The 26296-nt window shown below is 44.6% G+C and overlaps 1 protein-coding gene across 6 annotated transcripts in view; it reads right to left on the bottom strand.

Moving 5' to 3' along the window:
- Positions 1-447: 447 nt before the first annotated feature.
- The window catches only part of AFF2 (ALF transcription elongation factor 2), a 473257-nt gene continuing 447408 nt past the window's right edge, over positions 448-26296 (bottom strand). For all 6 annotated transcript variants that reach the window (XM_025460809.3, XM_049107360.1, XM_049107359.1 and 3 more), the window contains 6 exons: positions 23020-23156; positions 18604-18675; positions 18160-18253; positions 15582-15634; positions 10167-10357; positions 448-5094 (listed from right to left, as the gene is read on the bottom strand). In XM_025460809.3, the coding sequence (XP_025316594.1) occupies positions 4973-5094; positions 10167-10357; positions 15582-15634; positions 18160-18253; positions 18604-18675; positions 23020-23156 (669 nt within the window). In that variant the 3' untranslated portion in view covers positions 448-4972. The remainder of the gene's footprint in view (positions 5095-10166; positions 10358-15581; positions 15635-18159; positions 18254-18603; positions 18676-23019; positions 23157-26296) is intronic.

Genomic DNA, 26296 nt, shown 5'->3' with positions numbered 1-26296 from the left:
CTGATTTCACCTCCTGCCCAGAAGGCTGGAGCATCTGGGATGCATTTGGCTATTGCTGTCGCCCCCTGGGCTCTACTCTTAGAGATACTTCTCCTATGTGGTAGCCATGCAAGTGGGGCAGGCCAAAACCAGATAGGTAGAGCATTTACAATTCTTATTAAGCTCCGGATACGGCAGCTGGCTTCCTGCTGCAGAGGCTTGGAGAACGAGTCCCTCAGTAGGAACAAGCTATCCCCGGCTGAAAGCATCCACTGTGGCATCCCTCAGGAGATTCCCCCCAGCTGGTCTGCACGCTGCCACTCACCAGCAAGTGCTGGCAGGCACTGGGTTTGCCCCTGCAGCATCCTGCCAGGCACCTGGTAGCAGGCTTCCTTTGCTTCCCCCTTCCCTCCTCAAAGTCTAGTACGAATCAAAGAGCCAACAAAATTGAGGTCACTGGCAAAAGAGTTTGAAATTTTGAATGATTTTTATTAAACACCATTAGTCTACACTGCACAGTTAATGAAACAGCAAAGCTCCAATCTCTTAGAAGAACGATGATTGATCATGGATCGGAAAAGCAGTTCAGTGTCCCCTAACCCCATGTGAGCCTGATGAATGATTCATTAACATCTCATGTCAGAAGCAGAAAGGGGCAAGAACTGCAGCCTGGCCTGGAAGGACTGCCCTCCCCTCCACCCCCCACCCCACCCCCCTCCGCCCTCCCCATGATGCAATTTTCTGTGAGTCGATGGATTACAGAGGAAATGTGATGCTCTTGGTAAAGAGGGCTTCTAGATTTGCGAGGAGGAGAATGGAAAGGGATTTACTTTTTCTTTCCCTGAAAAATATCAGATGGTAGGATCCACGTCTGAGACCAGCCTATCCAATTAGCCTCCTGCCAGGGTAAATGCCAATTATCAATACACAGATGCCATCTCTGCTGTTGGAGTTTGCTAACACCAAAGAGAAAATGAATCAGGGTTTAATTATGAGAATAAGGCTGTGCGGGTGGAAATGACAAACAACAACAACAACAACAACAACAACGACAACCATAACGACGAAGAGTTTTGTCTGCCAGTCATGTAACCGAGCGGTGACAACTGGCTCAATATTTTGCCCCCACAGAATTGAATTTGGGGGCACTGAATCGACCCATTCGTTTGATATTGTGTAGCTACACTGTCTCGCCACACAGTTTCTCAATGGGGATAGTGATGCTTCTCTAAGTGAGCAGTTCATTGCCTCACTGAGTAGTCCTACCCAGTGATCCAGTTTGGTTCTCCCACCTGCCAACTCATGCAGGTGAATGTTCTCATGTCTGTTGAGAAGTATGTGAGGGGGAAGCCCTCACAGCTAAGTTGATTCTGCCTTCAAAAACACTTTCCAACTTCAACTTCAACCTCCAGGATGCAAATTTGAATAAAACAAACTCCGAATCAGACAGCTTTTGGGAAAGATGTGCTAGAGCAAGTATCTTTCCAATGCATTTAGAGGTGCGATGTCCACATGCAAATCCGTCCATTTTGAAACTCAACAAAACACACTTTAGCCAATGGTTTCTAATTTAGCAACTTGGTTATTGACTGAAGATGTGAATCTTTTTCTGTCAACCTCAAGTCTTTTAAACGTTAGCAGCAACTAATCTGCTTTTCCAATGATGTCATCCAAATATAAAACTACGAGTATTTTCCCAATGAGATTATTAAGTAATTAACAGTCTACAGGCTGGCTAACAACATGCTTACGGCTAAATTCTACCCCAAGGACCACACTAGTATACTCTTTTTTTTTTTTTCAAATTAATCCTACCTACCAAACTCAGACAGTAATATGACAAAACCACTAAAAAAATCCAAAGTTAAGTAAAAATACAAAGCCAAGCCAACATCCTAACACAAACTTGTCAAACTCTCTGTGGTTGGAGCTTGGGTGACAAAGGAAGGCATAGTGGTGGCCCTATCTGGGTCACGTTGCAGGGCCGAGATCCTTCTGTGTATTTGCTCAAGTGGAGCTTCCCATTACTCTGCCCATCCCCCTGCCTCCGCGTGCTCATGGAGATGTGTCTCTCCAAGTCTCCGTCAAGGTCTTGAGGCAGGATCTCTCACTGCCATCCACATGTCCTATATCCCTCCCACAAACTGGTACACTGAAGAGATTTACTTCACAAAATATCTCAATCCCTCACATAGCCGCACATCTACGACACACATCACCATTCACAGTGTGATGGATACAGTGCCCAGAAAATGGCAATAATCCTTAATTGTGAAACCAAAAGATGTCTCATCTCCAGGGATGGGAAGGCCATTCATCCTCCATGTTTAATTGGTTTCTAAGCTGCTTTACAAATGGGTCTACTGAATAGTCAGGTGGTGAACCTGGGCTCAACTGTCAGATTTGATCATCGTGCTGCTGATTTGGCACACACTGTATGGTCAGCCACCAGAGGTGACATTGGGCAGCAGGATCTGCTGCTGCCTCCCCGTTGTATGTAAAGTAGATAAAAGGACTCGCTGAAACTAGAGCTACAAGTCTTTCATCCAAGAGGCAAGATGCTTGTTTCTCTTGGAAACTGCCCTTAGCATTTGAGTGTCTAGTTTCTGGAGACTGAATTCCAAGAGGAATCTACCCCTAAATCCATGGTGGTCTAGGATCATAGTTTAGATTGAATTTACAAGTCAAGCCAGCGGGCTTCATTAGATAGTAAGAGGCATTCTACCTGGTAAGCCACGGAAACCTAACAGAGAACGTGAATCCCTGCAAAACCATCAGCTTAACTTTTATGTGTGACACCCACCTTGGGTGTTTAGAGTCTTTCATGTGATCATGTTCCCCATTTAAGAGGCTCAGAGAAGATTCTCTCAGGTTTCATTTGTCTGTGTGCATGTCTGCATGTGTGTGTGTGTGTGTGTGTGTGTGTGTCTGTGTGTTGTTGCGGAGACTGCGCGTGTAAAGCTCAACCACACTGGGAGCATAGAAAGTGCTGGGCTCAGCTGCTGGGATGCTCCCAGCAGTCACCTGACAACATGGCCTCAGCCATTGGAGTACAACTTCCACAACCTTATTATAAAACAAAGGGTCTTGAACTCAAAGATGACCAGAGTGGAGCTTGAGTCTGGCTCTTTTGCAACTGGGGATGTAGCTAACCTTGACAACGAGAGTGCAGGGTGATCCCTTGCTGTTCCTGTCACAGACTTCCATGACTTGCTTTAAAAATCATACAAGTTTGCACCTTTCGTGTGCATATGTCTATCGTTTTATCTGGTCATCACTCATGAACAGAATTCAATAAACTCAACAGATTAAAGGCGATGTGGAATTCTATACCAGCAGGTAATTATAAAGAACTAATGTATGAATAGTGTTGACTACATGTGGGGGATTCTTCCAGTGAGATGGAACACCAAAGATGATATTTACATTGTGATGTTTGGGGACATAAATGAATGTGGAGGATCAGAAGGGGTGGGAATAGTTATAAGTGATGTGGAAATGTCTCCAAATTAGGTGAGCTGTTCCCGATCTTCAGGGGTCTTTCAAAGCACCCTGGGGTGAAGCGTTACCCCAAGACTCATTTTTTTTTTTTGTTAAAGGGCTAGCCACTACTTAGAGAATTTGGAGTTTTCTCTGGAATGTTCATGGAAATGATTCATGCTAATATAGACTTGAATAAAATCAGTGATCTCAGTATTTCAGTCAAAAGTTATTGAGCCCAAACAAAGGAAAAGAAAAATCAAAGAAAGAGGAAGGAGGAGGAGGAGGAGAAGGAGAAGGAGAAGGAGAAGAAGAAGAAGAAGAAGAAGGAGGAGGAGGAGGAGGAGGAGGGGGAGGAGGAGGAAGAGGAGAAAAGAGGAGGAGGAGAAAGAAGAGGACAAAAAAAGAGGAGGAGAAGCACTGCGAATGAGAAGATGTGGATTATAACTGGAAGCAGACTGTATATTCTAACTCCTAGGTAGTGATGACTTTTGTTTCCAGAGATTTGAGCAAAACAGAATAAAAAATATCCTGCCAGTAATGGACCTGCCTACCAACTGCAAAAGAGGCAGAGGTATGAGTTCCTTGGACATTTCCAGATCTCTCCTATCTCTCATCTCTAAGACTGGGGTGCCAAATTTTGGCTCCTAGGGTGTGCACCCACTCAGATGCCCCTCAAAAGGAGAGCTTTACACAAAGAGAATCCCAGGTGAGGATTTACGCTTCAGATCAGGGAGTTCAAAAAATATCTAATGCCAGCTGATGCCTTAAAGTTGTGGAAATAAATGTTGCCACTACATCTCATAAATTTTAAAAATAGGGCATCAGGGAAGGGATGCCAGCAAGCAAGTCCTCTGGTTGTACGCCATAGTTTTGTTTTAAGAGTGGCATTGCTATGCCCGTTTATTTTCTTAATACTCTTGATTTTATGATGTGGCTATAACATCTAACCAGTGGGCTTTGAAAATGAAAATTCTCACCTGAAGACTGAGTCTGTGGGAACCACAAAAGCTTAACAATGGATTCTGAAATACTTTCTTTTCTGGACATAAGAGTACAGTTTGGGGAATGGCTGTTATGGAAAATCTGAATCTTTGTAGGTCCTTTGTATATATATATATATATATATATATATATATATATATATATATATGACATTTCATTTCTCAGGAACCTGTTATCATCACAAGTACTTCCCATTCTTTGTTTTGGGTAGTATGAACTTAAAACAATACTGTAGGGACTGTGTCATTGTATCAAGCACAAAAGGATGGTGGGATCTGAGAAATGCATATAAAATACTGAAAAATGACTAAGTAATAAAACATATACTGCTCTCAAGTTGTAGTGTCCACTTACAATGACTTCTGTTTTTCACAGATATCAAAAGAAGCGTAAAAACAAACATAATCAAAGAGAACTTTCCCAAATGAGTGGAGTTCCACCAGTGACCGTTGGTGCTCTGGTAGAGGTAGAGTGATGGGTGGTAATGCTGGAGATCAGGGCACACCCACTACAATAAATGGGCGTCGATGCGCAGCCAACACAGTCCCTGGCGAACGTAGCGGACGAGATTGGTCATGCTGCTGTGCTGGGTCAGAGGCCCCATCAGTGTGTCCAGATCACCAAAGAATTCTGAAAATCAGAGCAGACCTTGGTCAGGCTTTTAAATATCATCACAGAAATATGTACTGCGTTACTCAGGTTGCCTTTGCACAACTACACAACCACGCGGATGCTGAAAAAGTTTCCATCGTTCATTCATTTAACAAAAAATTATAGACTACGTGATAAGGAACTGAAGCTCCTTATGTATAGGAGGCACTATTATTTTAATCTTTAGGTAGCTCCAAAAATTCTGCAGCATAAATAATGTTTGTGTTATTGTGATTAATAAAACACAAATTCGTTTAAATTTGTTGATTCACAGCAAGATTTTTCAAATCACTATATATTCTCTCAGTGGATTCTACAAGTATATTATAATCCTGTGGAGGTGTGTGTGTGCACACACCTCACAACATTATATATAAAAACATATTTGTTTATATATTTGTATATGTTCATATAATAAAGATACATAACATTTGTAGAAGTCAAAGGATAGACATCAATTACATATTAAAATAAAATATATTTGAATATATATTAAAATTATGTAGAGAATTTGAATTTTTAGATATTACAAATTTATATTTAGAAAGAGGCCCATATACCCAAAATGGTAGGGGGCCACGGTCAATAGGATATCGAGCTGTTTGCCATCATATGTGTTACTGAATTGAAAGTATTCGCTTTTCCCTTTCTCTAAATGAACTGAGTTTAGTGATTTTTCTTGGCACGATGCAGACATAGCCAGTGAACCTGGACAGCAATTATAGCCATCAGCATCTAATGCTGAATAAACGTCTAGAAGGCATTCAGTAAGTCTGATTCGGTAAGTCTTATTACCAATTCCTTTAGGGAAGGGCAATGACCTGCAAATATCTGTCGCTAACACCCTCCTTGCCTTGAAGATGGTAAGGCTCCCTTGCTGATCCCCCTCCAGCTGATTTGGAGAAGGGGTAGTGCTGAGGCCACATTGCCAGCCACTGGGGCTGGAGTTTTACATCACCTGCTTTGGAGTGGGGTGGGAGATACATGAAGTCTATCTGATGTCTAGAAAAACACCTAGGTGCCCCCTTTCCATGTCTGAATGCATTTGTCTGCCACAGCGTTGATCTTGGTTATGAGAGGGCTCTTTGTCAGCTCTAGACAGGAGAAGCAGTCCCAACTGTGAAGACGCCAGGCCTGTTTTGGCCGGGGGTGGGAATCTGGAGTGGGGGGTGGGTCTACCTTCAAGTGGTTGGGATGCTCTCCCACCTTCCTGGAAGGCGATTTCCATGCAGGGGCTACATGCGCTTGATTGACCAGCGGATGGTATTTCGTTAAACAATGCATCGATTCTTCACGTTATGTATAACATATGGGCTCCCTCTCTAGGTATCAACTTCATTTGATTATGTGATACTCTTAAACCCGCACTATGCAATAAAAGTAATTTCTGCTGATAAAGGAGTAAATTATTTTTGGCATCCGAAATGCCTTCTTTTTTTTTTCTTTTTTTTTGAAATGCCTTTTTATGTAATGCAATATGAAGGGGGAATGTTAGAGGACCTAGTCATTGCCAAATGAACGTGAGCCGCATGTGAGCCGGGACATCCCCTGGGTGTTCTGTACCCAGCCCGTTGTGGCATTCCTAACTAGATACCCAAGTCACCATCTTGATAGTGGCTTAGAGTAAGCAGCTGGGGAGGCAGCAAACAGGGCTTCTAGATCAAAGGCTGGGGGGCAGCATCACCCCCACTGGCCCATGTGAGCACTAGAATCCTCTGCCAGAAGCCATGTGTGGCTGCATGGGTGGCCGGGTGTGGGGTGGGGTGGGAACCTTCCACCGGGGGAAGCTAGCCAACCTCACACCTCGAGGTGTTGGTACACTGCACCACTGGGGTAGGTGGTGAAGTGCAAGTACACAGTTGGCCCCATTGGGATGCAGAGTACCAGTCAGAAGGGAAGTTCCTCAGTTCCCCATCACCATGTGGACAGGACAGATGGGAGAAAGCTCTCTGACTCCATGCAGTATGCAGAGCTGGTTTGAGTCACTGTTAGGCAGGGAACCTAATGACCCTTGGCACACTGTGCAGAGGACAAGATCAGCACCATTTCCCTTGAATATCAGCACAGCCACCCCATGGCTCCTGGAAAGTCCTGTGGTTAATTTAGAAGGAATTACTTTAACAGATTTTGAAAATGGATGCAATTATGACAGAAATCCATAAATATTGAGCTGCCCCCCAGGTACCAACACAAAATCAGGGGAGAAGAGTGGAGGCAGACAAGCCAGGCAAGTGTTCAGATGCTTTTGCTTTCCCTTGCAATTCTAGAACTTTTGGATGGGCCTGGCCATCTGGGCCATTGTCTTTGGATTTAGAGAAGTAGAGAAGTTAAGAACGGCCCATCATCAGGTAAGTGAGGGCAGGAGCTCACTGAAGATCTCTGAGGACCTCTTATTAATTTTGCTCTCATCACTTGCCATCAGGGAAAATCACTTGCCATCAGGGAAATACAAATCAAAACCACAATGAGATCCCACCTCACACCAGTGAGAATGGGGAACATTAACAAGGCAGGAAACAACACATGTTGGAGAGGATGCGGAGAAAAGGGAACCCTCTTACACTGTTGGTGGGAATGTGACCTGGTGCAGCCACTCTGGAAAACTGTGTGGAGGTTCCTCAAAGAGTTAAAAATAGACCTGCCCTACGACCGAGCAATTGCACTGCTGGGGATTTACCCCAAAGATACAGATGCAGTGAAACGCCGGGACACCTGAACCCCGATGTTTCTAGCAGCAATGTCCACAATAGCCAAACTGTGGAAAGAGCCTCGGTGTCCATCGAAAGATGAATGGATAAAGAAGATGTGGTTTATGTATACAATGGAATATTACTCAGCCATTAGAAATGACAAACACCCACCATTTGCTTAAACGTGGATGGAACTGGAAGGTATCATGCTGAGTGAAGTGAGTCAATCGGAGAAGGACAAACATTGTATGTCCTCATTCATTTGGGGAATATAAATAATAGTGAAAGGGAATAGAAGGGAAGGGAGAAGTGTGTGGGAAATATCAGAAATGGAGACAGAACATAAAGACTCCTAACTCTGGGAAATGAACTAGGGGTGGTGGAAGGGGAGGAGGGCGGGGGGTGGGGGTGAATGGGTGACGGGCACTGAGGGGGGCACTTGACGGGATGAGCACTGGGTGTTATTCTGTATATTGGCAAATTTAACACCAATAAAAAATAAATTTATTATAAAAAATTTTGCTCTCTAGATGGGCAGTGTAGCCTAGTGGTTAAGAGTTCAGACTCTGGAATCACACAGTTCTAGACTCAATTCCTGCTTCCAGCGTTAAGGGCTGTGATGTCAGGGGTGAGTTTATTAACCTCATGGAGCCTCAGTTTCCTTATCTACAGAACAGGGACAAATGAGGCAACAGATGACCGGGTAAATAGTATAGTGGCTGGTCTGTAGAAATTGTTGCCCGATTTCTTCTCAGTCACCAATGTAAGCAAGACGTGCAGATAGTCCCAGGGGTCAGCATCAGTGTATGACTGGGCTGTGGGTCGAAGTCTCAGATTATGGAATGTGCTTTGATAGCCACAGAATCCTGGAGTTATATAGATACATGATGATATGGATTAAGAGAGAATATTTGTCGGCTTTGTACCTCATACCTGCTATTTTATGCTAGCTGCTCTATATGTTAGGATATCCATCACAGAAAGGAAGCTAGGAAGTGGCTCAGAGATTTAAGTCACTTGCCTGAGGTTGCCCAGCACTGCACGACCCAGGCAAGATTCTAACTTAAATGATTAGGCTTCAAAATCTGCATACTTCCTACTTCAGTGGGGCTGTTTTCTCCACACACTCAGCACCACAGGAGTAAGGGGGAGTAGTGCAAACTACTGGGAAGTGTGTGCCCTTCCATAACCAGGCACTGGAGAGAACCTCAGTCCCCGAGGAGGAAGGGAAGGGGAGCCGCCTGGGCTGTGAGGACTTTAGGGCCTGGGAGAAGGATAGGGCCGGTGGGGGAACAAGCAGTCTGTTTTGGTCAAATCCACAGAACTGCCATTTGCCTGTCGGTGTCCTGCAGCCCCAGCTCGCTTCCTGAAAAGCCCGGTCACTGCTGGGGACCTAGTAGCACCCGCACCCATGACTCAGTGCAGCCTGCACTGCATCATGCACCCCGGGCCATGGGATGCCAGTGCCTCTCACTTCCTGGCCAGACAGTTTCCCCCTTCTCGACTGCTGGGTACCTCTTTGCTACCTGATTCTGAAAGTCCCACATCTGTCCCCACCTTGACTGTCTGTGACTCCTGAGCCAGCATCAGCCAAGCCACACGAAGGGCCAGGGCAGGAGCTTAGTCTATTTGCATGTCCCACCTTCATTAGGACAGTGAGGCTTCGCTGAGAACCTAGGTGACAGCAAGGGCACAGAGTCCAGCGGGAGTTGCCAAAGACCACTGACTCACTCTCTGGTGAAGCGGGGTCCTCCCTGCATTTGTTCTGCAGCAAACCCCACGTGCTACCATAAGCAGGACCCTGGTCCTTCATCCCAGCTGTCAGTGTGCAGAAAATACCAGGGGAGCTTTGGCCTCTGCTTCTGAGCACAAGCCATGTTATCATGTGCTCCCCAGAGCCGATAGCTGTAATGAAAGTGGCCAGACTTTGCTTCAACTCCACCATTCCAAAAAAATAAAATAAAATCTAAAAGAATTCAAGTTGACAACAAAGACTAAGAGGACCTTAATTAATTTGCAAATCCTTCTTTTCCCCTTTGCCTCTGTTTATCAGTGCTGCCCCTGACCACCCAGTAAAAATCTGAAGCAGTCACTTTCCCACCCATTGCAGCTCAGATGAGTTGAAGCTCTGAAGGAGGGAAAAACAAAACAAAACAAGAAAACCATCCCAGGCCTTGTTCACTCCTTCAGCAAAAAAAACTGGTCACTGTGTCCCCCCTGAGGACACATGTACTCCTCTCTCCTCATCTATACCCTGGAAATCAGAGACAGAAAGGTAAAGCCACCACGCAAACCTCAAGAGCTTCAAAGCACGGGGGAGCCCGCCATGGTCCATGAGCAAGGGTGGAGCAGGGAGCATACCTTTGTTCTCTCTTGTCAGTTTGTCGGCCATGTCCCAGTGTTCGTAGCCCCGTAACACATTGCTGGTGATGTTGACATGGCTGGCGGCCATGTGGTGGATGCGCTGGGGAATGGTGACTGGGCCGTTGTTACAGCTGCCCATCGCGTTGATGGGAGAGACATTGTTGAGAGACACTGGGGATGGCGTGTTCCTGGGGGAAGGGGAAGACACAGGTCTGGTTAGGTTGGCCACCAAGAATGACAGTGGCCTTCTAGGCCTCCGTCCTCACACTGAGACCTCACGACAACATCACTGCCATGTGAGGTTTCGCATGGTGACCACACATGGAGACCAAGTGTGGTGAGGCTTGTTCTCAGAGGCCATCCTGTAGCTTCTGCCAACACGTCAGTTTTCTCTTGAGGCCCCAGAGTAGAAAGAGCTTATGTGTTGTCACCGCATTCTGGCTTTGTCTGACCAAGCCACACAGGGTGACAGGGCCGGGCTCCAGAATGAGCCGTGCTCCTCTCCTAACCCAGTGGAACGCTGACCTCTCACTGCCTCTGACAAGCCCTGGTGACTCCGTGAGGACTGCTCCGTTTGTTTTAAGGTACCAGAGGGAGCCGGGTGAATCTTTCTCTGGCATTAATTCTATCTGCAAACGTAGCTCTGATTTTGAATACACATAACGAGCGTTGTGATGCTTCAGAGAAAGAAACAGCTCAGAGCTATGATGAGTTCTCTACCTGCTGCCAGAATGGCTACTGGCAGTTAGGAAAGACTTGATGTGCAATAGTGGGCTATTATCAAAGTGTTTTGCGGAAACTGCAATGACAATTTGCTCTAAATCCAGTCACCATAATAAACAAAGTGCAGTTCTTGAAAGCCTCCCAAGAAGCAGGATTAAGGAAGCTGGAAAAAGTAAAATTCTGATTGTCTCTTTGAGATTCTCTAAGACATGCTACAGAGATGCCTTCTTAATTGCTGACCATTCACCTGCACCCTGTTTATGAAAGGAAGCCTTTGCGGTTCCTACTTTGGGTGGAACCAATGTTCGGATATATTTTTTAGTTAAATTCTTTAATTAAATTGACGTCGGCAACAAAGAGTCTTCTGCAGTCTGCACATAGCAGGGAGGGCCTGGGTGACTTTCTGTGCACATGAGCAAGGCCTCTGCACACCCCCAGCCTTCCTATCCTCCTTCAGGGAGACTTTGAATGACTACCTCATGGTGCCCAAATGCACCACCACTTTATTAGGACAGAACATTCTGAGAGAGTAGAAGAAACAGAGAAAGCTGTGTTTGGGACTCCTTATTCTTCCAAACATACCCAGCAGATCATTGAGGCAACCTCTCCCCCCGCAACCCCTACCTCACTGTTCCCAGCCATGGCTGCTGGCAACTCTAGATTTCCAGGTTGGCTGTTTTCCTCAGAGCCAATCCATGCTCACACCACGGGTGTGCACCCTGTCAGGCCCCATGCACATAGGATCTGGGGGCAGTGGCAATCACAATGGACTAAAATACTCATGCAGGCTGTGCCAGGCCATGTGAGAGCTTTGGTTCATCTCCAGAAACAGTATGTCTTCTGGTATGTTGTAGTATGAGGGGGAAAGTAGATCCTCACACTTGGCTCTGCACTGGTCTGTGAGAGGGTGTGAAGGTGTTCCTGCTCTGTGTATAATTTCTGAGGCTTTCTGGCACTTCTTGATAGAAAGATTTATTCTCAAAAAAAAAAAAGATTTATTCTCAAGGCAGAGGTGGGGTGGGGAGAGAGATGTTCAAGCTCAGGAGCCTAACACAGAAGGGTTAACTAATGACCTAAAATAATAGAATAGAATAGAATAGAATAGAATAGAATAGAATAGAATAGAATAGAATCAAATTAATTTAATTAAAAAAAGCCACCCCCAAAAAACAAAAAAAGCAGACAGTGAATGCCAAATTTCTTTGTTGTGACTGGTTGCAAATGCTATTTTCTTTTCTCCGAGCAGTGCTCATTAACTCTTAGAGGCCAGCCTCGGGCAAAAGAAGAGTATGCCCTCATTAGTAATTGCTAGACAAAAATCACAGAGCTGGTGGGTATCTCCAATGCTGAAAGGGGAACTGTGTCATGCTTGGAACAAAGTACACACTGAAATCCCGGCAGCCCTGTATTCTAAGCCCAGCCCTGCACTAAACTACTCTGTGCTCCTGGGTGTGTCCCTTCCCCTTGCCAAGCCTTCCCCTGACTGGAAGCCAAGGTTGGACTGAGTGATTTCTGGGCATGTCCAGAAGTTCCATGGGGAAACGCATCACCTCTGTTTCCTTTCTACATCTCCAAATGACCTTTTTGGTTGGTAACATCAGAGTGCCAGTTGAGGGGCTTTCTTTGCCTCTTACTGCCTATTTTGTTGTACATGGTCAGTAGTGGAGGCAAGGGGAGCTCGGGCAAGGGGAGCTAGGTCATGGGTTTGCTGTTGATCGTGGCCGATCTTGCACAAGGCTCTGGGAGTGTGCTCCCCATGAGCCTATCTGTAGGCCACATTGCACTGCGGAAAGAATCCAAAGCTGCCTATGGAGCTGTGATTCTGGCTATGAAGGAGTGATGCCCTGTTCATTGTGGGGGGCCTCCAACTCCCACTGGGCTCACTGCACTGCTTGGGGTTCCTTGTCCTGTTCTCATTCTAAGGGTCTACTTGCTGATCTTGTCTTTCTCTTCACACCTCCATGGCACACGCAGATGAGGGTGTGCACACAGGCACACACTTCCCACTGCTTTCACCATTAGCAGGCCTGTCCAATCTGCCTCTCAGCCACACTCGCCCCCTTGCTGTTCCTGGGACTCATTTGGCACAGGCCACTCTGGAAGGTGATCGCTGTCCCTCTGCTTGGGATGTACTGCCCTCAGGTGTCTACATGGACTGCTCTCCCCCATCCTTCTCTAACATCCCTAATCAAGGCAGGTGTCCTGTTCCCCAATCCCATCCCACAGCCGAGCTTCCTATCCTCCTTCTCAGTAACCATTTGCTCTATGACATTTACCACCATTTAGCAAACCACATATATATATTTGTTGTTGTTGTTGCTGTGCTTCTCCAAAAGAATGTGACCTGCACTAAACTCAAGGAGGGCAGGGATTTTTATGTCTATACCCAACATCTAGAACGGTGCCTTGTGCACAATGCTAGTTAAATAAATGAATGAACTGTCTTCCAACCATCTCTCTGTCATTATTTAGTATCCACTACATAGAAGATGCTCTGGAGAGGGTAGGCGAACAATGTATAATGCAAAGATGGGAGGGTGTGTCTATTAAGTGTCTGGCGGAGTGTCTCACCCATAGTACACACTCAGTAAATAGGTGGCAAAGGAAAGACTGGATAGCCCCTTATTGGGAAGGGCGAACAGTCTAGTAGGAGAGCAGATCCATGAATTTCTGACAATCTAGGGTAAGTGCCCAAGGCAAAGTACACACCATGAACTGTGGGAGTTCTAGGGGTGCGAGAGGGTATGCTTTCCAGCTCCAATGGTAAAGTTACCATGTACCAAGCATGGTGCTCAGCCTCTAAGCCACAGAAAAAGTTTGCCAATCCCTGCTCGGTACTAAGATTTTTCTTCTTCTTCCAATTGCTCCTTTGCAATGTTCTCTCCCAGCCCTCATGGTCAGGGTTGCTGCTTCTAGAAGGTACCTGTGAGGCCCTGTGTGGTGCCAGCTACTGTGGGGTGCTGGGAAAGGCAGGCTATGGTCTTGCTCACATGGAGGAAACCCTCCCTGACCATCCATGGAGGCCTAAGCTCGTTTTCTCTTTGGCTTCCATGGAACTTTGTTCCCATCTGCCACCTCCCTCCACTGGACTGTGAGCTTCCAGAGTACAGGGATCCCATCAAATTCAGCTGAACCCCCAGCCCCTCATATAGAAATGCACCTGAAGCATCTGCTGAATGAATGGGAGGTAACTCCTGGGTGATCATTTGGAGTTGCCTCATATAAAACCTCTCTGGCCTACCAAAGGGAATGTGCTCTCTTCACACAGAAGCTGTCAAAAACATCCTTTCTGGATGCTTTTAATGTGACTTCACAAGCTTAGGATGTGTTGGAGTTCTTTCATTTCAGAAATAAAAGAAAAAACATTTCCCAGAAATCCTTTAATGGCTACTTACCTGAACTTGCCCTTGCTCAAGTCTGAGCTCAGAGAAAATAGCTTTCTCTGGGCCTTTTAATGGTTATTTTTATTTTCTCAACTTCCAGAGAGAAGCATTCTTTCTGCTTTTGTTCGTCAATATAAAAGTAAGAATCAACAATTTAAATGGTACTTCCTTTCAATACAGTGATTGAGTTAATGCAGAGTTTTTAATGGGTCTGTTCCCTCACTCGGAATGTTTTTATGAGCTTGAAGTAGGGTTCAAGTCCCACTGCTTTGGGAGGATACTTTGTAGATATTTATAGAGTGGCAAATGGGACTAGTCTTCTCTGGAAGAAAGTGTATGGATCAGAGACACAAGAATTTTGAAATGATGAGAAATGGAAAAAGTAGCTCTTTGCCCGAGTCTGGGTCCACAGCCAGGATGAGTTTTCCTTCCCATTGGTGGTGGCAAGTAGGCCTGGGGTGGGGAGGAAGGCACTGGAAGTGGAGGGAACTCTGATGCTCAAGACTGGCAAGCACAGAGCCAGTTCACGGCATAGAATTGGGATTCTAAATCTTCCTCTACAGGAACATCTCTTCACTGGGGCCTCTGATGCCACTGAGTCTGGCCCTTTCCTTTTAGAGCCAGAGAAACACGCCTAGTGTGGGAGAGGGGTCCTAAGCTCCATCCCTCAGCCCCCCAGGGAGCTCAGGACAGTCTCCGGATGGGTGGACTCGCACCCCACAGCAGGGACACCCCGTGACCCAGGCACACACTGCTCCCACTATGGCCGAGGGAGTGGGGGAGTCCATCGAGCCTTAGATCAGCAGGATAGTGGATGCTTTTATGTATTTTAGGTCAGGGTGTTTTAGTATTAATATAAGAATCACCATGAAGGCTCAGATAATTGGCTGACTAAGTGCCTTCACATTCTCAACACTATTATGCCTTTGGTTTTATTAAACGGCACTTACTATGTATCAATGAATATTTCATTGGTCTTTCATTACTGAGTGAATCATTGAAAAATCACTGCCGTGGAGTTAACTTTACCCTGCCTCCCTCAAAATAGCATGGTGCTTGCCATCTCATTAACAGATATTTTTATGGCAATAATTTGGCTTAAAGATCAAATAGTTAAACAAATTTGGAATCACATCATGTTAAACTTTTCTGTCTTGCCATCAGCTGAAACCTGAGCAGAATTTTGTGTGCACACAAATTACCCTAGTCTCAGACTTGACCTTCGCTCCTGAGTTGTCAATACAAAATATTTGGGCTCTATTCAATCACTGAGTTTCTGAAAAAGCAATTTTCATAAGATACTTACTTTCCATTGCCTACCCAGGGAGATGGTATCTGAGCGACTTTTGAAGCATTTTGCTAAAAGAGAGAGAGAGAGAGGGAAATAAGGACATCTATTTTGTGTTTTATTAATTCAGAAACAGATGGGAGTGTGATTTAGAGTACATTAATATTGATTGCAGCATTTCGGGATGCCTCCTGTTCCGTTAGCGGAGCTGGGATGTACGTGCGCGTCAGCACACCACGACGCACACTCGATGAAAATAGCTGGGTAGGATAATTAGCGGGCTCCAATCAGGACCATGCAAGTCACTTGATGAAAGATCTTATATACTAAAAGGCCCAGTGAAATCAGACTCAGTTCTCCAAGAAGTGGCTTAATTATCCTCATCTGAAATTTATTCTGCAAAACAAGCTCTTCAGAGTACTGGCAAGCTTTTCACCTTTAGCTCCCGTGGCAAACTTTTTCCGTGGGAATGCAAGGTGGGCTGTAATTTCTGACATCCCAGGAATGTGCCAGGACTGAGCAGTGTTTTGTGGTTTGTTTTGTCATGCATCACTTTGATTTGCTATCTTTACATGCAAAGTCCCTGATGAACCATTCAACTGGTCCGGGACTGCACTGCCGTGGACTGCTAAGTATTATTTGTCCCTCTGGGTGGAACTGAGCTGGTTTCAAAAATGGGCCTCCTGCATTGGCGGGGGGGTGGGGAGGTGGTGGTGGTGGAGGGGAGAGGCACACAGTTGTGAAGCACCCAGCACCACCACATTAGGACAGTGGTCTAGCTCATTATAGTGACATCACCAGATCAGAACCCCAAGTGCACAAGATCAGGACCCCTGGGGCCCTGAGCCTAACTCAGACCGGCCTTTTCAGCCCAGAGACCAAGGTTATGCTCCTCCCCTGACTCTTGGGTTCTGGCTCAGTCCCCTTTGCAAATGGGGTGCTAGGGAGAGTCAGGCATTTTCAGGAGCCCAGTGAACATGCGACACTTCGCTGGAGCATAGAGACTCACCCCTAAGGTGTGTTCTGCAAACTCCAGTTTTTAATCTAAAAGAAGCTCAACATGCTGCCAGGAAAGTGGCTTATTTAACATCTGTTCAGTATTTTGGCCACAAAGAACAAGCCAAAGAGGACAGATACTAGAGCTGTGGCTCTCAAAGCATAACCACAAGATGAGCAGCATAAGCATCACCTGGAGACTCGTTACATGCACTAGTGCTCAGACCCTGTCCCAGACCTCCAGGGTCAGACACGGGGGATGAGACCCAGGACTCTGGTTCCCCGAGCACTCCAGGGGATCCAGATGCCCACTCAGGTTCGAGAACCGCCTTTCTACAGCAGAGTGGAGACCAGAGACATAGAAAGGGCTGGGCATCTGTTATCTTTGATGCATTCACCTACATGAGCACCAGCTTTATGGCATCATGGCCACACTGCATAATAGCTGGTGAACTTGCAACTTGCTTTTTCCCAACTGAGGCAGTGTCCTCATACGGCTACATACTGCCACTCACGGGATTCTGGTGATGGTTTGATTCATTTCAGACAACTGCTTTAGTGTAATTTAGCCAAGCAGTCTCATGAACTTGGCAGAAAATCATCAATCATCATCATCATCATCATCATCATCATCATCATCATCATATAACCAGCTTTTCCTTCAAGACCTAACAGGAGCCTTGAGCCTTCTCAAATCTAAATCAGAGCCAGTTCTGGGGGGCAACTGAAGCCGAAGCTTCAGAGACCATCAAGCCGGTGACACTTGAGTGGCTTGTGGTTTTTATCTGGGCTCATTCCCAAATAATGGCATTCTTTTTGCAGTTTAACTACCTTTCTTTATTCTTTTCTTTTCTTTTTTCTTTTTTTTCTTTTCTTCTTTTCTTTTCTTTTCTTTCTTTCTTTCTTTCTTTCTTTTCTTTCTTTCTTTTTCTTTCTCTTCCTTTCTTCCTTTTTTTTGCTTGCAAATTAAAATCTCCAGCTCCCTAGACCACGGATTTATTTATTTGCTTCTTGTTTGTATGCTTGTTTATTTTGGTAATGAGAGTCATTAGTTGTTCTATTCTATTCTATTCTATTCTATTCTATTCTATTCTATTCTTCTTCTTGATCAGTTGTTTTAAAGTGCAACCATTGTGCTCCAAGACTACCCATGGCCAAAGGGCTTCTACGGGAATGGCTATCCCCTCTGAGCCCAGGGTGGCCACAGTGACTTTTCCCACTATTGAGAACTTTCTGGGCTGGCCGCTCACTTAACACAAGACTGGCTACAGCCACAGTCACACCCTGGGTCTCCTGGTGGGTCCATCATACAGAGCAGAGAAGAAGGCATCATTCCCTTGACTGCAACCAGGAAGATGCCAAGGGCCATTTGGTCAGTCTAGAAGATAATCAGGGGATTGTACCACTGCACCTTCTCATCCTGGAATCAAATCACACCTGAACTCTCTGCTGAGTCCTGGAGGCGAGGCAGGAGGGCCATGGCCGGCTCAAATGATGGAGGTTAAGCCTCTGGCAACAACAACCTTAACATTTAATAACATGCCTGCCACGTCTCATTAGTGATTTTATTCACCCGGTACTTATACAAAATAAGGATTACCTTAAAATATTCCATCAGTGATCTGGAGTACTTCATAGCATGGTCCTTCTTCAGCTTGAACATCCGCAAGTAGAGAAGTGATAAACATCTGTAGCTGTGGGAGGAGGAGAGGATTATGTTAATGCCGGGGCTTCAGGAAAGCTACACACGGGCAGCAAAATGCTGATTCACAGTTTGTGGTTACTCTCCTACGGTTATGGAGGAGAAGTAAAAAAAAAGAATTTTTCAAAGAGAAGGGGTGAGCATTAAAATCCCATCTTGATAAGGGCGTAAATTAGGAGAGTAAACGTTTAGTCAGCGAGGGAAGAAATCCATTAGTTATCCTTTAATAGTTTAATGGAAAACAAGAATAATGATCTGGGGTAAGCAGCTTAAGTCGATCTGGAGTTTTCAAATCCTTCTGTGACATTTCAGCTGCTTCTTCAGAGCCTCCCTGACACTTACCATAATACTGCCAGCTTTTTGTCCCCATCCGAAGCCAAGGGGCTCGCAAAGTTCTTCAGTCGCATAGCATACCTTTGGAAGAGAAAGGACAAGCTCAAGTGCCATCTCTATGACCCCTCAGAAAAGTCCAGAAATCATGGGTGTTCCCATCGCCTGAATACCTTAGTGCCACATTTGCTCTGGGGTGGGGGGCAGGGAGGACACTCTCAGGCTCATGGCCAAGAGCACGCTTTCCTGGAAATGTGTGCACAGCGATGATCCCAAGAGTGACACACAGAAGTTAGTCCTGGAGAGGTCAGCTGAATCTGGAGCCCACATTCTAGGATGGGGCTGTGGGACTACTGCTAGTTTGGTGTGGCAAAAGCATAACAGAGAATGAAAGCTTGCTGTTCACCACGACACGGGGGGACCTGGAGGGCATCATGCTAAGTGAAGTCGGTCTGAGGAAGGCGAATATCACATGATCTCACTCATACGTGGAATCTCAGAAACAAAACAAGTGCGCAAAGGGAGGAGAAAAAGAGAGACAAATTAAGAAACAGACTCTTAACTATAGAGAACAAACTGATGGTGACCAGCAGGGTGGGGGTAGGGGGTGCGGGGGACACAGGTGATGAGGATGAAGGAGGGCACTCGTGATGCATGGAAGCGTTGAGTCACTATACCATACCGCACACCTAAAACTAATAGAACACCGTCTCTATGTTAACTAACTGGAATTTAATTTTTTTCTGTTTTTTTTTTTTTTTTTTAAGTTTAGATTCAATTTGCCAACATATAGTATAACATCCAGTGATCACTGGAATTTATATTTATTTATTTATTTATTTATTTATTTATTTAAGCACTGGAATTTAGATAAAAACTTAAAAAAAAAAGAATGGAAAAAACACGTTGGCAAAAGGCTGTCCTCTAGGACCACTCTAGCATCACAGCGGCATGACTGGTTTGCAATGACAAGTGGCCACAGATGTCAGTCTCTGTTGAGTTTATGACAGACGAGATAAATAATATATGACTACGACTGACATGGGCACAGGGAGCCCACAATCACATAGTTAAAAAGGTCCCTTTCTAATGGCTCAGGTTTTGAATATATTCCTAGCGAAAGTGTTTTTTTTTTTTTTTTTTAAGGAAGGTCGATTTCACAGCATTTGAAGGTCTAAGCACCCTTAATTTATGGTGCTTGTATATTTTGTCTTTCCATTCTCTTTAATTGTTACTGTTCCACACTGGGGTGATCAAAGGTGGAGCAGTTCTCATTTTTTTTTCTTCTAGCTGAGCACATCCCATTCTGGGCATTTAGACTCTTGAAAATCAATTCATTGCATAAAATCATTGTCTGAGCTTTAATGCAATTTCACAGGTGCCTGTGGAGGAATAAGTAATGGAGTTAGTTCAGTGTTGCAGAAGGAAGTTGGAAGTGTGCAGGCAGCCTGGGCTAGTTCTCATTTACGAGAAGGTGATGGTGAGCCTGCACCATGGACTCCCTGTTTTCAACAGCCTCCCCAGAACACCGGGACCCTGGGACTTCCCCCCAAGACTCGGCACTCCTTCTCCTGCTTATGGCTCCACTTCTGTTAAGGGAACGTTTTCCAATAAAAGGACTTGCACACTTGATGTGGGTCCCTTCTGCTGTTGTTGCCATATTAAGCAAACGGATTTTTATTATGTAATAAATCAAACTGCCTTTGAGTTGGATCGCAGAAATGTCAAGTCATTGTGATGCCCCACTTGTTTGCACAATACATTTCTATTGCAGATTCCCAAGGCTCAGAGCCACTATAATTACTAGAAGGAAGAAAACTGGGCTCTCTGTGGCCAGCATACTGTCAGAGAGAAAAAGAGAGAAATAAAAATCTCTCCAACACAATATTATGCTACTAAAAACTATGTTCATGTTATAGTCACCCTCTAATTGCAACCACTTTTGAAGTGAGTGGATGGCGAAACTTCAGTTGCTTCCATGGACCAGAAGACCTAGTTGCTTTAGCCCATTTTATTTCCCAACTGAAATTTCTCTAAAAAAAAGTTATACCCATATACGCTTTACAGAAAATGCAAAGAAATGTACATATAGAGGGAGGGCACACAAAGGAGTGCATGTAAAACTCTGAATAAAGTCCACTGATTTTTATCAATGTCACTGTCCTATTTGTGATAGTGTTGGGGGAAACCAGGTGTGGGGCCACAGGAACTTTCCAGATCATTTCTTACAACTGCACAGGAATCTACAATTAACTCAAGGTAAAGTTGCAAAATATTGACTCTAAAGTGAACGTCTGTACATTCTCCACTGTAAATAATTATGAAAACAGAAGTATTTTCTATTGGGAATAAATATTACTCAAAGACTCACACTGCATTTTTACCAGAAACAAAATATGGTGCTCAGCTTCTCTATCGTTAAGAGAGCATGTGTTTTCCTACAAGAAAATGAAGAACAAAGAAAAATACAGAGAGATGGGAAACACTCATAATTTCACCCTATTGAAATCATTTCCCCTCCTGCTTGGGCCACAGGCAGAAGCATGCTTTTCATGGTCAGAAATGTAGTGTGTTTATAATTCTGCAGCTACATAAGCTCCATCCTTGCCCGCAATTCAGTGGCTGCAAAGAATTCTGTTGAGTGTACTACAGTGTAATTACTTACTCTTCTGTGATTGATTATTTGGTTTGCTTCTAATTGTGTGCTATAATATATGCCAAACTGAACACCATACAGATAACTCGCTCTACTCTTACAATTATTTTCTTCAGTGGAGGAAATTCACATTTCCAGAAGTTGAATTACTGGCTGAAAAGATATGAATGCTCATTTGTAAAGGTTTTCCTCCACAATGCCAAATTGCCCTCAATTTACAACGATCAATTTCCATTTCCACCACCAGCAAAGGAGAGGCCTAGGTCACCATAATTTAGTGCGCGCATGTGCGCACGTGTGTGTATATGAACACTAGGTATTAGCATTTTTATGTTTTCTTATTAATTTAAAAAGTGCCTTTAAAAAAAGTTTTCAGTTTTGGATGGATAAAGACCCTGATTTTTCTCCCTGTTTGTTCAATAATGCTGCCCCACGATTTTTAATTTTTGCCAGCATTTTCATCTTGTGCATCTTTACAAATCACTGGCAGCCTTGAATACACTGAGAAATCAATTTCCCCTTAAAAGCTACAGAACGGTGATGGTGGTGGCTTTCACAGAACAGAAAGTAGGCCTGAGAGATGCTTTACATGCTTCTCCCAACAGAGGAAAGCCAAAGGTGGCCATCTGGCCTGGCAAGGTAAGGCTGCTTTTGTCATAATCCGCCCCGCCCCCCCCTTACTATTGTGGCTTTAACTTCATCTTCTGATTCTATGCAAGCACAGTACCCCCCCCCCACTTTATAATGGTTCACATTCTTTTGAATGCTTTGCTGGGAAAATATGCTTGCTAAATGTGTCCAATGTTTGTCTGAAGGTTTAATTATAAGGACCTCAGATTTGTAACAGTTTATGCAGGCACAGGCAACATAGGAAAAACCAGGCCTGGCATAGCAACTAATGGAGCCGGAGGTGATGACCCGGAGAGAAGGACCTATCAGGTGAGGAACCGCTCATTCCAACAAAAGCAATTATTTAGTCCATCCAGCAAGTGATGATGCCTTTCCACTCTTCAGAGCGGGATTAAATTATTTTACAAATATCTGCACGTTACTGGAAAATACACAACTGTGGGCGTTTCTTCTCTTTTCCCTTCTTCCAGGAATTTTTCTGATTCCTCACAAATTCTACTCCAGCAAGACCAAGGATAGGCCAGGAAATTTCATTTCACATGCAAATGAGACTGATAATCTGTGTGGTTAATATACTGGCTCCTGTTCTCATCTATCTCTGATTCTTACCCCTCCCCCTGCTACCACCTTGTCTGTTTCCCTGAAATTACAGACGCGCAGGAAGTTCACCGCACACCTGCGGCCCTCAACGCCAACTCTGTGTGGGAACAACGCCCCCCCCCCCCTTTTTAATAACCCTGGCAGAAATTCTGAGAAAACAGGGATTTATAACAAAAACCCTGCTAGCGCCACCTTTCTCAAATTATAGAAGTGAGCTTTGCAAAGACACGTGTCGATGCCAAATGGTGAAATTATTATACTTTACTTCCACCCGCTACGTTTCCATTTTAATTTTATGAATATTGCAAATGATCACACTCACATTATAACCTCTGAAGGGGATAATTTATAAAAGCAGTGTCCATCAATTATAAATGTTCCATGACATTAATAAAATGGCAAGAACTAATTATGATGACTTCCAAGAAGAAGATGCGGAGGACAAACCATTAGGAGGAGGAAATGATATTTTTAAAAAACATAGCAGCTTCTAATTATGACTGAAATGAGCTTGGGAAGATGGCAGCAGAAAGGCCATTAACCTGAGGAGCTCCACGGTCTCGGAGTACATGGTATACGGAGACTTGGCTTCCAGGGGGTCACGTTCCATCGCATTGCCACATTCGGTGAAGGACAGGGCTGCATCGGCATAATTCACGGCTTTGCCAAATTTCTCAAACTGAAACAGGAAGGCGACACATCAACACAATATTGCCTCTTTTCTCCCTCATATAAAGGAGGGGGGTTTAATCCTGGGGCAATTTTGCACCCCTCGCCCAGGGCACATTTGGCAACGTCTAGAGATATTTGGGGTCCTTGGCACGAGGGACCAGTCAGCAGAGGCCAGAGATGCTGCTGAGCACCCCACAAGGCACACAGGACAGCCTCCCCCAAAGTGGAGAATTATTAGGTTGAGAAACCCTGATGGAGTTGGGGGGGGTGTTGATGTGTGAATTTGCATTGACAATGACACAGCTGATCTAAGGTTTTATGTCATGACACCGAGGATGGGAGAGAAGAGAAAAATGCAGACAAGGGATCGCGTGTGGTTTTGTAACGTATTTGTGGTGCTGTTGCTGTTGTGATTAGTTTTTGGTGGACCAGAATGCAAGTCATTGCCTTGACTAGTTTCTGTCCTTTGAGTTGACTACACTGGGCATTGTAGCATCCTCCAGACAGAGCCTGCAAATGGCACTCTGCTCTTTTTAAGCCTCAGGGACACCTGACATATACAGTCTTTGCTTGGAACTCTTGGGGAGCACATCAACCCCACCTCCAGGAAACGAGTAATAAATTGATGCTATTGTCATGAAAAATGTGAAGCTTCCGTGTGACTCTTGACAATAATCACATCACTTTCATTGTAAATGATGGTCTGAAATAGTGTGTCAAAACGCCAAAAAATATAGCACTACTAAATATTTTAGTTTAGTAAAATTTTATTGCAAAAGGTTTTAGCCCTGATAATGGTCATGATTAAACTGACTTAGACATACTGATTTCTTTTTTATGTGTAATGAATATTATATATGACACTTTTATAGTGAGTATTTTATAACAGTATTTAATGTTTTCAATTTTTGATAGCTGGATGTAAGAATTCTACTAATAGAGAATTTTATGTAAAAGAACCAATATAATGCAGATTTAGCTATTTTATTTTTCTTGTATACCTTTTATCAAAATATTTTCTTGCAACTGTGAAGGTTTCAATTCTCAAAATGGCAGAGTGGCTGTCTCTGGCAAAGGATTAAGTACAACTATAAAATGATGAGTTACAGGTCCTGCAGAACCGCTTGTTGTAAATGACTCTCCTTACAATAAATGTTCTTCAGCTTTTACACACTGCAGGAATTCTGCAGTTGCCTTACTGTAAGCTCTTGTGGAAGAATATTGGTTTCAACCAAATTCAAAGTGATTTTATGAAAACCTACATGTGTATTTGCAAACTATCTCCTTCTTGTGCCATACAAGATCATTTTCTGCGGTAATCGAGCTCTGACTGACTCTCCTATGGGGAAATTAATCTTTGCATCCTGATTTTTCGAAGTGACTTTTCATTCAAAAACCCATAGCTGGAAAGCTTCTTAAAGCTCTCCTGAACCAAACCTCTCTTTTTCCAAAAGGAGAAATTGAAGTCCAGAGAGAAGATTACACGGCCATAGTGCCAATTGGTGGTTCAGAACCTCAGTTTTTCCATCCATAAAGTGAGGGGTTCAGACTACAGGGGGGCTTCCAGCTCTGGGACAAACATGAACCTAGCAAAGATAGTTTCCTCTAAATTAGTGTTTCTCAATCATTGTTTCAGCCACTGTGGGAGCTATTTGAGATATATTTTTCACACATCTCCACCGAAATTTAAATACCAAAAATATACTCAGTATCTCTTCACACACACTGTGGCCTGTAGGGTGGGGCACCATTGTAATGTCTGGCTTTTTGACTTTGTCCTCCAAAACTGGTCTTTGTACCCCATGGAGGAATGGAATCTCCCCAAGTTAAAATGCATTTTCTAAATTGCTTGGACCAAAAGTGATTTGGGGGCTATACATAAACATGAGCCTGGAAGGTACAGAGTGATGTTGGTTCATTGAATCCTTTGTACGTATTTCTGTGGCTCTGATTTTTCTCCATTCTGAATCTTTCCTACGTGGTCTCACATGTGTGCCCCACTCATCATGAGCCCACAGACCAGCTTTTCAAGGGCACATGTATGTGATCTCTTGCCCTGATTTGGACAGGGTCATCTCCAGGACCACGTGGTGCCACAGAGTTAGGGACATGCAGAGAAGACCATTGGTCTTCAAGACAGCAGCACTGCCACCCAGTGCCTTCCAAATCTCTGGCTGCCCAGACGATGCACCCAGGCAGTCTCCCCAGCATCTCTAGGGGAGCAGGCACCTAGTCTGCCTTGTCATTTTTGTCTGCAGGAGCAGGGGACAATAGCTTTCAAAGGCCAGTTTATACCACAGAAAGGTTAGCTGTAGACCATACCAGAGCAATCTGGACCATGGTGAGAATATGACAGAAAGTAGGGAAGCAACAGACATAGTTGATGGGGACATGAGTCATAGTGCAGGGGCTGTTGTGGTACTCGAGCACAGCCCCACACCGGTGTCAAACACCGTGGGTCAGCTAAGTCTTGGATGGACACACTGCCATGATGGAGGATACTGTTTTTGTTGTTGCTGTTGTTTCTGGTTTTTTTTTTTTTTTTTTTTTTTTTTTAATAATGGAGTTGGACTAATACCTCTAATTGTGCTCGGGTTCACTCAAAGGTGAGTACTCTGAACTGAGCCAGTGTCCTCTCCAGGGCAGCAGAGAGTGTAAATATCCATGTCTGGGCCCCCGTCTCAGAAATTTTCAGTCCATTTGTCTGGGGTATGGCTTGGGAATCAGTTTTGTTTTAAAGCCCTCCCAAGTAAATATAACATGTGGTTGAGACCCCCAGTTAGGAGGAGCAATCAAGATAATTCCATATGCTGAGCTCATCATTGATCCCAGTGGCCAAGACCCTCAGAGGCAGCAGGGTCCATGCATCCTCAGAACTCCAGATGACAGAACTTCCCTTGTCTGTGTAGGGGCCTAGCCTGGCTACAGGCCTTGGCCTAGAAACATGTCATCAATGCAGCACGGGGCTGTGTTTGTTTTCTACAAGTCTGGGTTTCCCCAAGCCAATTTTGGGGGCCACTTGACCAGCTCCCCACAACCTGCTCTCTGCCCATACCAGTCCTGATTTATTGGAACCAGTGGGAGTTCCCACTTGCTCCAGGGTGGTTTCAAAAGTCATTTCAGATTCATGTGAAAGCCAACAACGGT

The sequence above is a fragment of the Canis lupus genome, chromosome X (genome assembly GCF_003254725.2).
Source record: "Canis lupus dingo isolate Sandy chromosome X, ASM325472v2, whole genome shotgun sequence".
Lineage (NCBI taxonomy): Eukaryota > Metazoa > Chordata > Mammalia > Carnivora > Canidae > Canis > Canis lupus.
The sequence above is the reverse complement of the archived record's forward strand: the minus strand, read 5'-3'. Positions and strand labels throughout refer to the sequence as shown.